Source organism: Drosophila guanche, unplaced genomic scaffold, assembly GCF_900245975.1.
Source record: "Drosophila guanche unplaced genomic scaffold, DGUA_6, whole genome shotgun sequence".
Lineage (NCBI taxonomy): Eukaryota > Metazoa > Arthropoda > Insecta > Diptera > Drosophilidae > Drosophila > Drosophila guanche.
The window spans coordinates 1,025,345-1,040,961 of record NW_022995753.1 but is presented as its reverse complement, the minus strand read 5'-3'; the positions used below and the strand labels follow the sequence as shown (position 1 = coordinate 1,040,961).

General features: G+C 44.0%; 1 protein-coding gene across 9 annotated transcripts in view; it reads right to left on the bottom strand.

Moving 5' to 3' along the window:
* The window catches only part of LOC117588726 (protein kinase shaggy), a 65,175-nt gene that overhangs the window by 23,060 nt on the left and 26,498 nt on the right, over positions 1 to 15,617 (bottom strand). For 3 of the 9 annotated variants that reach the window (XM_034280186.1, XM_034280187.1, XM_034280189.1), the window contains exon 1: positions 4,600 to 4,943. The exons of 3 other annotated variants lie outside the window; for them this stretch is intronic. In XM_034280186.1, coding sequence (XP_034136077.1) covers positions 4,600 to 4,912 — 313 coding nt within the window. In that variant the 5' untranslated portion in view covers positions 4,913 to 4,943. Of the gene's footprint in view, positions 1 to 4,599; positions 6,596 to 15,617 lie in introns of those variants that run through there. 3 more of the 9 variants (XM_034280191.1, XM_034280190.1, XM_034280192.1) reach the window with 3 other exon arrangements.

Below are 15,617 nucleotides of genomic sequence, written 5' to 3'. Positions count from 1 at the left end.
CGATTTATGCAGCCGATTCAATCATATTATCGGAAGCAAACAAGAACATCTCGGAAATACTCAATGCGGAATGAAGCTTTTGGTTGCCCTTTCTTATGGGTTGCAGCCTCATAGTTTCCCCATATCTGTATACATATAAGAGAAGATATGGTAAACTGATTGAAACTGTTGAAACCGATAAGGCTACGAGGTTTCGGGTGACAGTGTGCCAGCGTGTAGGGTTCAGGGTTGAGTCGTTCATTTGGTAGTCAAGCTAAGGAATGGCATGATGAATGGCCGATGGGATCCACACAGTTGGAGCGCTGTCTAAATGGGAAAGCAATTTGTTAGTGGGCTGCTCTGCTCGACAACTTGGACAGAAACTAATCGATATACAAGGCAGTTGGCACCACAGTCGGTGGGTTGGCTGGGCATGGCAGAAGCAGTTTCCGTGGTCGTGGGGGTGTTGCATGCAAATGGAATGACGCAGCGCAGCAAGTGTTGAATGGAAAGAGAAGATTGGCGAAGGAGAAGTGTGGGGGTTGGCTTGGGTTAAGAATAGAAAATAGAAACCGCAGACAAATAAAACGACAATACAACACAACATGCGGGACGAAACCTTCTCTTCCATTCTAGCCATCCATCCCCTCATGCCGCATGCCGCATGCCCGTCAGTCTTCTCTGTGTGTGTGTCATCGCTTGGATCCATACTTTGGAGCCGTGTCAAAAGCAAATTAACTCAACGAAACTGTTTGTTGGTCTAAAATTAAACTCGACCACACCCACCGCTCCACGCCCTCTGCTCAATCCCATCCACCAGCTACCATTTTTCATTCGATTTTCCTTGGGAAAATAATGAATGAATAAATGCTTTGTTCCATGGTTATTTTAACCCCTACAAGACACGACATTTTGTGAGCGTTATACAAATTGTGGACAATCTCTGGATATCGGATAATCCACCTCCTTGCACCTGCAAGAGTTATCTTTTTATATTTGTTTTTTACTCATTTATTTATCGTTTTTTAAGTTTTGTTTTTTTTATTGTTATTTTGTTGGCTGGCAGCGCTAGCTGTCGATCAAGAAGCGAGGGACAGACATGAGACGAGACACGCGGGCGAGATCACGAGATGGCCCACAGAGGGACAGGGACAGGGACAGAGAGAGAGAGTGCAGTGCATGGCACTTGGCAGGCATCATCCTCAAACTCATTCCCAAATTCCCCAAATTCCCCGCATTCCCTCATCCCTCTCTCAGGCAACATTCAACTTTTTCAACTTTTGCATTGCATACTTTTAGGTGTGACGTTAATTCAACCATTCGGAAGAGAAGCCACAAAAGTGCGTCGTGAGCGGCAAATGACGAAAAATAAGCAAACGGAAGTGTGTGTGTGTGTGTGTGTGTGTGGAAGCCATTTGCTCCAAGGGAACAATCGATAAGTGCAGCAGCAGCAGCAGCAGAAGAAAGAGCGAACAAGCGCAAGAGAAGAAGGAGAATGCAAAGTGAGTTTAGCACACTTTTCTCTCTGTTTGTCTGTTTCTCTTTCTCTTGCAAACTTTCTGCTTCATTTGGCAGCTGATCAAATAAAAGAGATCGAGTGGGAGAGAGACCTGTTGGCAACATTAAAATAATAAAAGCACAGGAAAATACATAATAAACACACAATGTAAATCCACAGTAAAATAATTTAAAAGAAAAGAAAAAAGGGACAACAGCTGAGTAAATCAACATACGATGATCACAGTGCAAGCCGAAAATGAAAATGAAAATACAAAAACAAGAATCAATATTTATCAGCGAAACACTAGAGTCGAGTCGAGTATAAAATGTGCTGCGTCATGCACACGACATGTATGTTGTTTCTGTTTTTTTTACTATTCTCGGGCATTCCCTTTTGGAAGCATTCGCTTGTGCGACTAAGGGCAAACAATTTATTTTAATATTATTGGGAAATCTTTTCCTCAAATTGCTTTTTATGGTAACGAATAAAACAACTCAGGTTATCGGCAAATCGATAAGAACACCCAAAGCCATGCATCGAGAGGCCCAAAGTGATCATAGAGAAAATCACAATATATTTATGCCACATACAATGTACAAAAATAGAGAGAGGGCGAGCAGAGTGCGAGCATGCCACAACAGGTTGCCACAACCGTCTGTGCCCCAGTAAGTCTCTTGCGCCATCGTTGGATGGATGAATGGATAGTTGGATGGATTGGTGGATGAGTGGTTGCCATTGACACAAATTGATTCAAAAAGCAGCAACAGCTGCCACCAAAGCCAAAGGCAATCGCATAAGCAGCCGCCCGTGTGTGGCAGTGTCAGTGGAACAGCTGCTGTTTGGCCTATCTCTCTTTTCTCTTCGCTGTTGCCATCTCCTGCTGCTATCATCAACCTGCTCCCGACTTGACCTTCTTTCTTCCTGTTCCCCTCCTACTCAAAAGCAGCCCCCCAGCAAAGAGTACACAGGGTGGAGGCAGTTCGGTCCAACGGAAGTGGCGAGCAGGCCGAGGCGGGGTTATTAGAGGTAAATGCAAAACAAAATATGTATTTAAAAGCAAAACAAAGATGAAACGACTGTGACGCGCCTCCCTTTTTACAGTGGTCACCCAGAGACAGACACACTACAGTGGTATACAGTGAATACCGCTGTGGGTGGACTCTCGCTTGACCCCAACAACAGGCTGTAGCTCGTACGCCTGATCCTTGCTGATCCATGGATGTGTCCAGTCATGAGAGATTTCACTGTACTACATATACATATGCATACGTATGTGCATACCACACATACATACATATTTCCCATACGTATACGTATTCTGATATTTTTGGAAATGTTTATTTTTTCGCTCTGTCATTCATTTTATGAGACGAGCGCGTGATTATCGCCCCACAACAACAGCAACCAAATCTTCTCTCCCTTTCCCCTGATACGAGGGTACAGAATATTTATATATATATATAAACATATGTACATATATTTATATGTACATTTAATCACTGCCTGGCCTGTGGGTGATATAGCGCGTGCTTGCCCCAGCTTCTTCATGTTCGCCCTCTCGGCGCCCTGTTTCTAGTTGAAGATCATGCAACGGCCAGTCAGTCAGCATGGCTGAGAAGAACCCTAAAAAGCGGAGCATAGAGTTCGGTATCCATTCGCTTATGAGACATTTGTGCAGTGATTCAAAGTGGAAGGGTGTAAAGGTTAAGGGTGCTTAAGGTTTTGGGTTCATGCCACTAACTAGCAGAGGCTGATTGTACTTCAAGAACCAAAGTCTAAACATACAGAAATACTTAAAGCAGATACTTAACTATCAGCTGCAAGCCGGAGCAGAGTAAAGCTCTTATCAGTGAGCATCAGAAACTGCAAATCACTTGTGTTTGTAGTTGGAATGATGGCAGATACACAACTGAACGATCATTCCGAGTATACAAATCTTATGCAGGAGTGCAGCTTAAACAAAGGCTTTCTCACGGTCCCAATCGTTATATATGTACATGTGTATGTATAATATTATTAATCCACTTAATGTGAAAACAACATTAGCTGGCATAAATCATCAATATTGCCCCTGCCCAGGGTACAGTCTGGGTCTTATCAACATTATTTATACAGACGAGTATTATGGCCTGTTGTAGAGAGCAGGAAGGCACAGGGAAAATCTGCTTTCACTTATCAGTGTTGTTTTGCTTTCAAGTCTTTTTCCATTTATTACACGACATTTTACGACATGCACACAAGATTCTCTTCTCTCAGTCTCTAGGGGGGAGGCTGAGGAGGCAAGAGTGGGGCAGTACATCTATATGTTTTATCCCTCATAACATTTCCGCCTTTTAATGGTATTTTCCTTATTGTGTTTTATCGGAATTCCCAGTGAAAACAAGAGCTTTTTCCTATCGAGAATATATGTATTCGTTCATTGAACTTTTCCCCATTGCTGTAATACATATTTATATTCCATTTAGTATTTCTTAAGATAACTTAATTCTGTGTGGAAAATTCTACAAAGTTTTACAAAGCTTTAACTCACAACCAAAAAGTATCACCTCTTTTTTGCTGATGCATCATGAATCATGATCACCGATCTGCCATAATCGAATCCGCAATCCGTAATCGATTGTCGAACAATTGTCCCTAAATCTAGCCAAATTTGCCAAATAACAACTCTGTTTGTTCACTTCATTATCGACATTTTTTCTGTTCTCTGAGATCTCCGACGATCAAGGGAATATGGGATATTTTTCCACTCAATTCACAAGGTTTTTGTTTTCTTTTTGCAGTTTGCTTTCATCTCTTATCATCTGAAATTTTCCATGGCAATACTTATCTATGTATAACTCCTACTTCTACCTTTACGCCCTCCCATCCCGTACTATGTGTGTGTGTGTGTGTGTGTGTGGTTTATAAACAATCTCACCGATAGATAACCTTTGGAATGTTCCAATGGATTTGTTTGTTGCCCTTTAAAAATGATTCAGACACTTACCTAGAAAGAGAGAAGAGACAAATGAGAATTGATTAGTGGATTTGTAACAGATATTTGAAACGAGTCTTAAAATATCTATACACAGAGGGTAATGCAGCGAAAATCTGGGTGGAGGGGTTGTCTCAAAAATTACCTAAAATATTCTTAAACTTTTGCACCACTTTGGTCCAGCTAACGCACGACTGCGTTCTGGATAGCTTTGTGGCAGTCTTGACGTTGTCATCGAGGCTATCGCCATCGAAAGCGGGCTCGGCACCTTGTTCGATATCCTCCTCTATATCCTGCCCATTCTGCTGCTGTTGCTGTTGCTGTTGATGCTCCCCATTGGCATGGGTGTGACGGTGTGTGGGGGGTTTGTGTGGGTGGCGGGTGTTGTTGTTGCTAGTAGCATCGTAGTGGTTGTTGCCTTGGCTGTGGCTGCGACCGCGCAGCTTCACCGCATCCATGTGCAGCTGGTCCTCGTCATCGTCGGCGACCACGCCGAACTGCACATCCTCATCCTCATCGAGATGCGAATGCGAATGCTGATTGGGATCGGAGCTGCGCTTGTGGATCGTTGTTCCGCTTGCCGTGCCATGGGGGGACATGGCTAGTGTATCACAGTGTTCTTTGGTGGTGTCCACCCCGCTGGCGCCCAGATTGGAGGCCACCGTGGTGTTGCGCTTCTTGCGCTGCTCCTCACGCTCCCGCTTAAGGAGTGCCTTCTGCTGCTTGGCCAGCAGCTGCTTCTGCTTCCGAGCGAACTTCTCGCGCAGCTTGGGGCTGCCGAACTCATCCAGATAGTACATGGTGTCCTGCAGTCCGTCCTTGCGATTGATCAGACGCGCATCAATGTGCGGATCCTCGCTGATCTTCAGCAGCGGAAAGTAGATGTGGCCATCGGTGGCAAGACTCTTGATGTCACGCCTCTTGGCTGCCGCTGCGGCCACCGTCAGCGGTGCCTTGTCGAGTGGCAGCGGCTGATCCGATTGCTGATCCTTTTCGCTGCTGTTCCTGCCACTGCCTTTGCCGCCCATATTGATTACTATGCCAGACTGTGTGTCCGATTGGTTGTCTGCTTCCTCGGGATCATCATCCACAGCCACACCATCGTCCTCCTCCTCCTCATCCTCGTGCTCCACTAAGTGGAGATCATCATCATCATCATCGTCATCGTCATCACAGATATCCACCTCATCGATGCGATCCTCCACATCGAATCCCTGGTTGCCGGTGCTATTGGTGCTCTTATACTTGATCCGGCGCAGGACATTGCCTCCTCCTCCACCGCCCACGCTGCTCAGCTCCAGGGCGGAGGCTGCACGCATGCGTCCACCCGGCGGTTCGGATCCACCGCCGGTGCTGCCCAGCGACTCACTGCTGCTTGTCGACTGTCCGCCTGTGCCCTCGCCACCAGCTGCCGCCGACACGGCAGGCGCTCCTTGCCCTGACCGTGCCCCTGCCCCAGCCCCAGCTCCTCCTCCGCTTGCTCCAGTGCTGCCCCCGCCAACATGCTCGATGCCACTGTCCTGACTGAGCAACTGGCGACGCTTCTGCCACTTGGGTTGCGCTCCGTGGAGGCTCAGGGAGCCGCTGCTGCTGCGCACCGGCGGCAACTGCTGCAGCAGCGTCTGCTGTGAGGCACTCGAGACGATCACACCGCTGTCCGCCGATCCTGTCGAGGTCTGCGATGAGAATCGCTCGCACAGGGGTATCTTGATGGGGATCGATTTCTGGTTTTGTTTTTGGTTCTGGTTCTGGTTCGAATTGTTGTTGTTGCTGCTGCTGTTGCTGCTGCTGCGACTGCTGCTGCGGCTGCTGCCGCTGAGGTTGTTGTTGTTGCTGCAGCTGCTGCTTCTGTTGGCGGACAGATGGTCTGCAGCGGCGGACAGGTGGACAGCGGGCGGCTGCTGTTGCTGCTGCGGCTGGGCGGACGGCGCTGCTGCTGCTGCTTCTATGGTTGTTGTTGCCATCAGGTTTTGGGGCTCTATCCAGGCCTATGTCCGATGTTCCTTCTAATGGGGGGTTAAAGGGTTTTCCTTGCCTTTTGATTTTCGGTTTCCCTTTTTGTTGATTTTTAATTTGCTTTATATTTTGCTGTCAACTTTTCTGTTTCTGTTTTTGTTTTTCTTTTTGTATTTTATCACTCAAAAATTTGTCAGTCACATTGCCTGGAAGATAGTTCCAATAAAATTCAAATTATAGAACAAATTACACTTAAAAAAAAACATTTAATGCTAGCATTTTTGAACTCTTTTGTTGTTGCTGTTGTTGTTTTTTTTTTTATATTTTGTGTGCACTTTTCACTTTTTTTTTTGTTAGTTTTCGTTTGGCTTTTCGATGTTCGGTTTATTTTTATTTCATTTATTATTCTTGTTTCTTTTTTGTGTTTTTGTTTAGCATTTTCTGGCTCTTTCTTTTGGCTATTTATAGCGACTCATTTTTTTGACACACACAGAACACAGAAAACAATACAAAAAAAAGCAACCAAAAAACAAAAACAGTTTAAACACACGCAAATACAAAAAAATTACAAAAAAAAAAAAGGATCGAGAGAATTTGCAGAGATTCTTCGTGGGGCCGGCGGGCGTGAACGGCTTTCTTCTGCGCAAAAACTGCTTATCGAACACTGCTTATCGCTGCTGCTGCTGTAGCCGTTTCTTCTACTGCTTATCCACCTGCTTATCGAACTGCTTTAGCTACTCCTTTTGATTTCTTTTACCGCTTGATGATTTTCTACTGCCTGCTTCAGTTCCGTGTTCTCGTTGTTGCTTCGCTCTGTTCTGTTCTGCTCTGCTGTTCTTCTACTGTAAACCGCTTGAAAGCGCGCAAAAGCAACATGTGCTCTGGTGAGGTCGCCCGCGAAATGAAACTGAAACAGCAACACCAGAGCACCAGAACCCCAGCGCCAGAGGCAGTGCCAGTGCCAGCGCCAGCGGCAGAGCAAAGGCGGTGCGCGGTGTTTGGGGTGCTTGGTGCTGTGCCGCTGCTGTCGGGGGAGACTCAAATTCCAAATTATTATCGCTGACGCACGCACACATGCACACACACACACACACACAGTCAGCCAGCGGCACTGAAACAACTAAAAGCAAAGCCACAGGGAGAGAGAGAGAGCAAAAGAGAGCCCAACGACGGAGAGCGAAAGTTAGCTGTGCTTTTGATGTGCGTCGATGCCTTTGTGTGTGCCCCCGTTGAGTGGGGAACGTTTGGAATTGAATCATCAATGCCAGAGCGGAACGTTTGGAGCACGAACCACCTGCCAGCCAGCCAGCCAGCCAGCCAGCCAGCCAGAGCGGGTACTTTTTTGAATGAAAGAAATTGTACCTCTGCTGCTGCTGCTGCTGTTGCTGCCGCTGCTGTTGCAATTTTTGGCTAGAAAGAGCGACAGGGACAGCGAGTGTGTGTGTGCTCATAAACAGAAGCGGCCATTCCCTACCCCTAATCACCCTGCACTCCCATAATCTTATCAGTGTTCACACCCAAAACAAAAAAATAAAATGTTACTTTTTTTATCAACTTTAAAACTTTAGAGTTTTCTTTTATTTATTTATGCATATTCTCCAGGTCCCTTTATGGTATTGTTTTTCAGACTGCTATTATAATTTACAATTGCCGTCACATATGAAAAAGTGATGGCAGGCGAGGGGTAAGGTGTTAAATCTAACAAGAAAACACACAGCAAAGCCGCTGTAGCGAAAGATAACGACTATCGGATACCTCTATGCAGACGGTGAGAAGAAAAGGTGATCCTAATGCAGAGTCAAAGAGATTAGATGCAACAACAAAGAAAACTAAAGAATGGGCAGCACTCCCCCATAATATGTGGGAATATTTGGCAGCACTCTTTCATAATAAGTGAAAGTATTTGGCAGCACACCATAAGTTGAGAAGATGTGAATGATGCCTACAGCATATTAATTTGAGTGGATTGAAAGGCATCTCTAGCAATCTTTTAGTTAAACGCTGCATCGAAGATGTTTGTTTGAACATCTGTTTAATGTCAAATCTGATCAGCTGTTTTGCTCGCAATTAATTCCACTTTAGCCCATATTTTGCTATGCATCTAATCAAATCAATGAATCAGTGAAATGTTTAGGAATGTGTCACATGAATAGTCATTGTGTGTTGCTTCTCCTTTTGCTCAAGGGCAAAGGAACCAAAGAGCTTTCTTGTGTGCCTGGCCAATTGAATGCACACATCATGCAGGACAAAGGAAAATGAGAGTGGAAAGGGTAAGAGGAGTATTGTATTGGATGGGATTGGATTGGATTGGATTGGCGACGCATTAGCGCAAATTAGAGGAGTGTCGAAAGCAAACCAAATGAAACTTAAACGACCACAGAGAGTGTTTCCACAGAAAGAACACAAGAATTGTGGTTAGCAGGCAGGAGGAGATGAAGTGGAAGGAGAAGGTAAACACTGAGACCAGAGACACTGCGCAATAGACCAGAGACACAAACAACACACACAGAGAGGAACACCAACAAACGACAACTGACAACTGACAACCGTCAAACGACTACCGACCGAATGGATTATTATTGCATGAGCCGCGTGTACGGTTTCAGGTTAAAAGCGGTTGTGCCCAGGGCCCAGACGAGAACGAGAACGACAGCGACGCAAGTGTTCAAATGGACGGTGGGGCGGTGGAGCATTACGGGAGGTTCTTAGGTCAGTTTGTTAGTTTAGATGGTTAGGTCATGCAATGGAAAAACAAAGAACAACCCAACGCCATTCAACCCCAAAACCGAATGATTGGTCAAACAAATGAAACTAGAGTCCACTTAAAAGGAGCAAGGGAACGCAGGAGCGCAGCTATCCCCTAATAGCCCTAAAAGCAGCCACCCTTTTTGGCATTTGCTGCTGCTTCTTACAACATGTGTAATGCCACACACACACACACACACACACACACAAAAGTTCTGAAGGTCACTTTTCCTCCAAACGAGTTTCTTGATTTTCTTGAAAACTAATTATATGGCAACGGTATGGGGGAGAATCGTTACGTTCCCAAGAATGTATTTTATTGTATTTATTTCACAAGGGTTTTCCCCTTTTTTTGAATGGCACGAGGCACTTCTTTGTGGGTATTCATTGGGAAAAACCCCACTTGAAATTCACTTTTCCAGCAGAAATGTTTACAAGTTATGTGTCGTCCCGTAGTTAAACTTTGCAGAAACTTTCTTTGCCTTAAACCATTTGACTTTGACTTTCTCCGCACGACTGACATTTACATTTTACCTTCAACCTGCTGCAGTGGCAACCCATCAAAGCCCCATCAAAACACTCGGACTCGGACCCCACCGTCTACGCCCTGCAATCATAACTTGTTTTCATTTCGATCGACTTGACATTGGTACTTAGACCAGACTGAAGACTTAAGGAACCTCTTTGTAGTTGTATTTGCATCTGCATCTGTACATAACTTCCCTTTTATGTTTTTTATTATTATTATTAATATTTGTGGTATGAAAATTTCACTCGGCGCCAGACTGGAGACTTGCACTGCGCCACGCGCCACCTAATGGGGTGTGTTTGTGTGTGTTGGGGTGTAGGGAGGAGGGATGGAAATCGAGTCAACTTCAATTTGAATATCAAATGAGTTGTGGGGGGCTGCTTGTGGGGAATTGGGGTTCTTTCTTCTGCTGTTCTGGCTCGCTGGCACCTGGCACCTGGGCACCTCCCAGTGGACGTGAACTTGCATGTGGATAATTCCCTGACATTTAACTTTGTTGTTGTTGTTGTTGCGGTTGCTGTTGTTTTTATATTAACGATGTAATTGCTCAAAGACACGGGCCAGCCAGACCAACCAAGAATAAGACATGGCTTGTCCCTGCCCTGTTCCAGTACCCCCCGAGAAGACTCAGTAAGACGTCAGCGATGTTAGCTGTTCCATCGCAATCCCATTCATTCCGCTCCCTTATTTCTTTTGTGTGTGCGCGTTTTGTTTTTGGGGTCTAGGCCGATCCAACTAAATCGAAAATACGACTAAAAATACAAATAAAATGCGTTGCACAGAGCAACAGAGCAGCAGAGAGAAAGAGAGAACCAACAGAAGAGAAGATCGAAAGCTATACCAAAAATAAATCACAAACCAAAACAAAAACGAGAAGGGACGTGTGAGACGCTTCTTACGCGTCACAACTTTTATACCCGGCACTCAATGTGGACCTTAGCGGTGTTTTGTCAAATTTTAAATTGTTTCTTCAACTGTCATCTACATCTACATCTCATACAGCAGTCTGGAGCCAAAATTTGGTGGATCTAGCTCTTATAGTCTCTGAGAACTAGCCGACAAACAAGACGGACAGACGGACAGACGGAGACAGAGACATGGCTCAATCGACTCGGCTATTGATGCTGATCAAGAATATATATACTTTATGCGGTCGGAAACGCTTCCTTCTGTACGTTACATACAACCGTTATTCCACACAAATACCAGGTATAACAACGTCCACTATGACAACGTTTCAATTATCAATTTGTTCCAACACCACCAGGAATTGGAACACTCATGCGAAAATGAAAGTGAAAGTAAAAGAATGAGAAGAAAAGAGCAGAACGGAAAGGAAAGGAACAGCAGCAGAGGCAACGCAAAACAAAAGGATTATGAAAGAATGCAGAAAACAAGAGGAAATATTTGCATTTCATTTAATACAAAAAGACAAAAAGAGACACAAAGAACGAAAGAGAGAAAAGAACGGGTGGGGTTGTTGGCAGTGGCGCCGCAGGAGATTAGTTTGTGGCGTCAATCATTCAACAACAACATTCTCAAAGGGAAACGAATAATGTATGGCCTGCGATCACCAATTGCATTTATAATAATGTAATATATAGGATATTGCGATGCGTTCTAAGCATGACAAGCAAAAGTGGCAAGACAGCAGCTGGAATGACTGGCATTGGAACAAGATGATTACCCTTTGTTACCGTTATCGCACAGCTGCTAATGACCGACGACCGGACGACAATCAATAATTATATTTAGAGCTGGCCAAACCAATTAACCCATGACAGCACCCACCGCTCGCAGGCGATCCACGTTCCACGATCAACGATCAACCACCCCGCCGCGAGCATATGACTTTTGGCTTCGATAACAAAACAGCCGCAAGTATTACCGATAGCGATAAACCAACGAAAACTGGTTCAATAACAGAAACACACGAATCGGCCAACACAGACTCTTCGCTCAGATGGAACCTATCATTATCATCCCAAAGACTTGTCTAAGATTAGACAGAAGATTAAAGAGACGGATACCCTTGCACACTTTGATGGTTCTTCGATGAAGTCAAACTCTCTGATTAAAGGGTTATTCTATGGTCGAGACACCAAGTGGAAAATGCACACATACTCGCATGACAAAGAAAGAATCGTTTCAGTGCATGTAGATTATTTGTACACATCTATAGGTAAATATATGCACATTTTTCAGGCGAATCGATAAAGACACAAGGCGGCAGGCAATAAGAACAATAAGTATCACCCACAAAGCAAAATAAACAAGAGAAGCCGCATACGCTGGGGGGTAGAGGCAAGCAAGCAGTGCAGGGCAGCTGCCAAAGGGCCTGGCAGGGGGGATATGTTCCGGTTTTCATTTTCATCAAGAACATTTTAGTGCAAAGAAATACAGAAAAAGACAGGGATCTGGTTGAGGGAAATTAAATATGTAGATTCACACTTTAAGCAGAATGTATTGGAAATTATTGCTTTTCCCTCTCTGTCGATCTTCAAAGGGAAAGAGGCAACTGCGTCTTAGGCTGCATTCGATTAGCGATCAGCGATAAGTTGTTGTAAATATAAACAAATAATATTATATATATATTAAAACAACATATGCACATGTGCAGCCCGACTTGGAAATTATTAGAGCAGTAATTACATACATGTTAATTACTTAACCCACTTGGAATGGACTAGACTGAAATGGAATATGGGATGGGATGGGATGGGATGGGATGGGATGACAACAGCGTGACAGCCAGCAGCAGCAGCAGCAACAAATAGATAGATATCGAGAGACTTTGACTTTCGGAACCAGTTGTAATCATTTTCACAATCGAACCGAGTGAAAATCGGTTTCCAAACTCAAACTGTTTAGTTATGCACAAGGCATGTGTTTTGTTTTGGTTATCTGGAGCCGAGACTCAATGCTCATCGTCGAAGTGTATGGATGTATGTTTTCCATGAAAAATTGAATGGGTCACAAATGCAATTAATTTTGAGAATAATATAAAATTCACTTGACATCGAATGAAAATTGCCACAAATTGAGTGCAAATCGTGTGCTCTTGAGCGCCAATCACACTCAAGTGTTTATGAATAATGGCATTCATTCATTTATTTTGTACATCAAAAAAAACCTCAACAATGTGACCACAGTATTTATGATTGTTTAGTACTCGCTTCGTACAGGTAGGCAAGGTCACACGAAAGCGTAATGAAGTCTCTTTTGGGAATGCACTTCAATCATTCATTCATTTGTTCATGCATTCAGTCAGGGCGGCTCTATTGAGTGTCAAGTTATTGCAAAATCCACCCAATCCCATCCACTAAACGTTAAGTGGCCTTGAAGTGGGAGTGGGAGTGGAAGTGGGAGTGGGGAAGTGGCACACGAGTGGCTACCACATCACACCACACAATCGCACGTGCCTTGCCTCAAACCCTGAGAGAGTCCATTTCGAGTTGCAATCTTATCATACCGCAAATTGCCTAATTAATCAAAAATAATAATACGAAACGTTTAGACATACATATAGGTATGTACCGAAATGTATATATTCTCGTATAATCAGATGAGAGAGAAGTATGTGGGGGGCTTAAGTACTTTTCCCTGCTTTAATGCGGAATGAAATGGAATGGGTTGGAGTAGGGGCTGTGCTGCTGTAACGATTATTGAAACACGTCCGTAACCGCAACGGGATCGTGCACCGGCGTATCTATATGGCCCCCATTTAATACAAACATATGTACATACACATATAGAGTTGATAAGCTGCTTCAAAACCCCTTCCTCCTCCTTCCTGCTGTTACTGTGCGGAGAGGAGGGCTCTACTTGTTTTTCCACTGCTTTAGCTGCACTTAACATTATCATAATTATTATATGCACATATTATTTTGCTTGAAAACAGAAAAAAAGAAAACAAACTCGACACAAAGTTATTGCTTAATGCACAACAATCAATAACAATAACAATAACAATAACAGAATAAAAATCAACAATTAATTGTGATAAGAATTACAAAATCACAAGTTGATGCTCTTCCAGAGCGAATATTGTGTATCAAAATAGAGAACCTTCTGGCCAATACATATTTCCATTTGTTGATTTGTTGTTCGCTTACTTTTTCCTTTGTAAACTAATACATTTTTTCTATTAATTAACAATCAGTAGTCGCAGTGGCAAAAACGCAAAAGGGTATGCCAGCTTCTTGGTGAAATATTTTTGCGTTTTTAATGTACATTTACGGAAAGTCTATTCAGGCCACGCAATAAACAACAACAACTAGAAGAATTCAAAGAAAAATTTGCATTTACGCATAAACAAAATGAATCATTCAAGTGTAAGCAAATGGCGTGGGCCATGGGAAAAACAAACAGTTGAAAACTTCATTAAAACCCGATTTTTAATTAATTTGTTAAGGAGTATTCCTCAAGCTGAATACACCGGGGGATTTACCTCAGCCTTTCATCTCGTTAGGATTATTAGCAGAAACTTCCGAGTTCCAATCTGACATACATATTTATCCATACGTCAAAAGGTATTTAAAGTGAAGATGACTAACTCAAAAGAGGGGGGAGCTCCAAAGAGGCTCCTCCATCTTACTGTGCAAGGACTTCCCCCGTCTGATTGCTCATGCAAATCAAAAACTGTCTCCTGGATCTGCTGTCTGCTGAAACCTCTCATTCAATGGGAGGTGTTGTGCCATCAATGGGTGTGTGCTGTGGTGGTTCACCAGCGCGTTCCACTTCCATTCTGCATTTGGCATTGGCCTTAGTCATTGTCTGTTTTCATGCATATCTGTGTATCTCTCTGCATCTGTGGGTGTTTTCTGTACAAGAGAGCGAGTGCCTTCCCCCAAAAATTGTGATTGCTGACTAACTGTAGACTTTCAAGCGCACCAAACAATTCAATAAACCAATCAATAAACAATACAAAAAAATGAAACGAAACCAAAACAAAACAAATATAATTAAAGTATAGTCGATGCCCATTCCCTTTTTGCCACACATCGAAATGTTGAATGTTGTACGCAAAACAATTTAATAATTTCATCAGCCAATTTGCTCGAGAAAAAGAGAGGGACTTGTTAGGGGCCTTCCTGGGATCCATCTGTGGGCGGAGTCACAAATCCAAAAACATTTAATTGAAGAGCCTCAACGATGTTGAACTATGACAAAAGGGAAAATTAATTTGATTTTCATTTAAAGCTTGTATTTTCTTTCACAATTACGCATAATCATCACCACCATCAGCTCTTTCTCTCCCACCCGTTCCCTGGCTAGCTCCCTCCCTCGCTGTCTCTCTCTCTCTCTCTTCATCTCCATCGCACTGCATAACTTTGGTAATTTATTTATAGTTGAGAGCCAAAGCCATGTGTCATCATTGGGAGAGCACCCAAATAAAACAAAAGCAAATGCCGAAGAATGCTCGCACGCAATAAAGCGAGCAAGAGAGAGTAAGAGGAGGGGGCTGGGCTGGCTCTAGGCCTGGGCTTCGACTATGTGCTGAAATGCGTGCGACTACCCAGCACCGTTCCCACGCACAGCCGCCGCTCTCTAGCGGCTCTGCTCTCCCTAGCACATTCTACGCACAGAAAGAGAGAAGAGGCTGAGTGACGCAATGCGTGGCGGCGTTTACGTCAGCTCAGACGCCGCCGCACACCGCTCTTCCAGCGCCAGCCAGCCAGCCAGCCCCAGCAGTGCGTTTTCTTTTCTTTTGACTTTTTTTGCGTGTTTTGTGTTTCTATTTCGCTCTCTCTCTTCTGAGTGAGCTTCCTCAAAAGTTTTGTTTTTTCTTTTCTTTTCTTAGCTTTTGTCGTCAGAACAGCTTCCTGCACCCCCTGCACACCAAAGAGCAGAGTAGAACTCCGTTACAACACACAGACACACATCCTGAAGGTTGGCTGGTGTTGTAATAATGTATTTAAATGTGCTGTCCG